The sequence below is a fragment of the Lepidothrix coronata genome, unplaced genomic scaffold (assembly GCF_001604755.1).
Source record: "Lepidothrix coronata isolate B3197 unplaced genomic scaffold, Lepidothrix_coronata-1.0 Scaffold137, whole genome shotgun sequence".
In the NCBI taxonomy this organism is placed as follows: Eukaryota; Metazoa; Chordata; class Aves; order Passeriformes; family Pipridae; genus Lepidothrix; species Lepidothrix coronata.
Genome location: NW_016690317.1, coordinates 1,771,712 through 1,774,097, shown reverse-complemented (window position 1 = coordinate 1,774,097; position 2,386 = coordinate 1,771,712). Strand labels below are relative to the sequence as shown.

The 2,386-nt window shown below is 66.5% G+C and overlaps 1 protein-coding gene across 1 annotated transcript in view; it reads right to left on the bottom strand.

Moving 5' to 3' along the window:
- NEFL (neurofilament, light polypeptide) overlaps positions 1-1,414 on the bottom strand; it is a 5,799-nt gene extending 4,385 nt beyond the window's left edge. Inside the window, exon 1 of the mRNA XM_017827342.1 lies at positions 335-1,414. Within this exon, the coding sequence (XP_017682831.1) occupies positions 335-1,387 (1,053 nt within the window). The 5' untranslated portion in view covers positions 1,388-1,414. The remainder of the gene's footprint in view (positions 1-334) is intronic.
- Between the last annotated feature and the right edge of the window lie 972 nt (positions 1,415-2,386).

Here is a 2,386-nt window from a genome sequence, read left to right as displayed (position 1 = left end):
CCCCCCTGAAAACCCCATCAACCCCAACCTCCCTCACCTGCAAACCCCATCAACCCCAACCTCCCTCACCTGCAAACCCCATCAACCCCAACCTCCCTCACCTGCAAACCCCATCAACCCCAACCTCCCTCGCCTGCAGAACCCCATCATCCCCAACCCTCCTCACCTGCAGAACCCCTCAAACCCTGATGCCCGCACCTGCAGGACCCCCAATCCCCCTCACTGCACGGACCCCTCACCCGCGGAGCCCCCCAACCCTCCGGCTCAGCATCTCCTCCCGCCCCCGCGGAGACCCCGACAGCCCCAAACCCCCCGACCCGCGGAGCCCCCCGACCTGCAGGGCGGAGATATCCGCGCTCTGCTTCTCCTCCAGCTCCTGCAGCTGCTTCTCCAGCGCCTCGTTCATGCCGCGGGTGGCCTCGATCTCCAGCGTCTTGGCTTTGAGGAGGCGGCGGCTCTCGGACACCTCGTCCTTGGCGGCCCGGACGGCGTCGGTGTTTTTGGCGGCGCTCTCGCTGAGCACGGTGAAGCGGCTGCGGAACCACTCCTCGGCGTTCTGCATGTTGCGCGCCGCCAGCTTCTCGTACTGCGCCCTGATGTCGCGCAGGGCCGCGGACAGGTCGGGCTTGGCCGACACGTCCATCTCCACGGAGAGATGCGCGTACTGGATCTGCGCCTGCAGCTCCGCCAGCTCCTCCTCGTGCACCTTCTTGAGGAAGGCCAGCTCGTCCAGCAGGCTGTCCACCCGCTTCTCCAGCTCCGCCCGCGCCAGCGCCGCCTCGTCCGCGCCCTTGCGCACCTCGAGCAGCCGCGCCTCGGCGTCCTCCCTGCTCAGCACCTCCTCCTCGTAGCGCGCCTGCAGCCCCCGCAGCGTCTCCTCCAGGCTCTCCCGCTCGCCCTGCAGCGCCTGCTTCTCGCTCGTCGCCTCCTCGGCGGCCAAGCGCAGCTCGCGGATCTCCTGCTCGTAGAGGGCGCGGAAGCGGGAGGGCTCGGCGTGCTTCTGCCGCAGCACCAGCAGCTCGGCCTCCAGCACCTTGTTCTGCTGCTCCAGCTCGTGGACGCGCTCGATGAAGCAGGCGAAGCGGTCGTTGAGGTCCTGCAGCTGCGCCCGCTCCTGGCTGCGGATGGACTTGAGGTCGTTGCTGATGGCGGCCACCTGGCTCAGGTCCAGGCTGTCCACCGAGTGCAGGAGGGAGCCCGAGGCGCTGGATGTCGCGTAGCTGCGCCGCACGGACACGGAGGACACGGGCGCGGACAGGCTGGAGTACGCGGAGCGCGCCGAGCCGAAGCCGCCGCCGCTGCTGCGCACCGACACATGGATGCGCGGGCTCTCCGCGTACCGCCGCTTGTAGGACGGGAAGAACGGGTCGTAGCCGTACGAGCTCATGGTTGCCGAGGGGGCGAGACGCTGCTCTGCGGAGGGGCGATGCCCCGGCGCCGCTATTTATGGGCGGGGAGGGCGGGCGGGCGCGGCCCCCGGGCGGGGACGAGGAGGAGCGCGGCGGCGCCGCGGGGAGGAGGCGCGGGGAGGTGATGCCTGGACCACTCCGGGCATCGTCGCGCCGAGGTGATGCCGGGACCGCGCCGGGTTGCTCCGAGCATCGTCTCGTCGCGGCGATGCTCGGAGCGCTCCGGGCGTCACCGCGGGCACGGGGGGCTGTGGTCGGGCTGCGCTGGAACGGCCTCTGCTCGGACCTGCCTCTGCCCTCCTTGGCGGCAGCCTCGGACCCACCTTTCAGCCCTCCTGGGACCCACCACCCCTCAGCTCTATGTGCAGACCCTCCCCAAGCCGCCCAGGTTGTGTCCAACACCCCCCTGTGTTCTCATCCCCCCTTTGCCCAGCAGCCGCCCTGGGAGAAGCCTCGGGGAGGTCCCAGGTCCCCTCGGTGAGGCTGGGGGGACACACAGCCCTCTCTGCACCCCAGAACCCCCAGACACATGTAAATAGCATTTTTTTCCCCTTCAGTTTGCAGTTCCCACAAGGCACGAGAGCCCTTGGAGCCCCTGCATCTTCATCATATCCTTTGTTACAAGTGGTTCCTAATAACCAGGTAATTAGAGAATCCCTGAATGGTTTGGGTTAGAAGGGACCTTAAAGCTCATCAAGTCCCCCCCCCTGCCATGGGCAGGGGCACCTTCCACCAGCCCAGGTTGCTCCAAGCCCCGTCCAACCTGGCCTTGGACACTTCCAGGGGAAGCCTGGTTCTGTTCTTTGTTCTCTCATTACAAGAAAACACAGGGTGGTTCTCAGTCCTGGTAGGAGACATCAGTACCTGGTTACCTGGCTTGGCTTCTTCTGTTCCTGGAGATTCCCTGGAGCCAAGTGTGTCTGAGACAGGGATCATAGGGACTGAACATTCATCCTTCCCTAATCTGGCTCCTACAG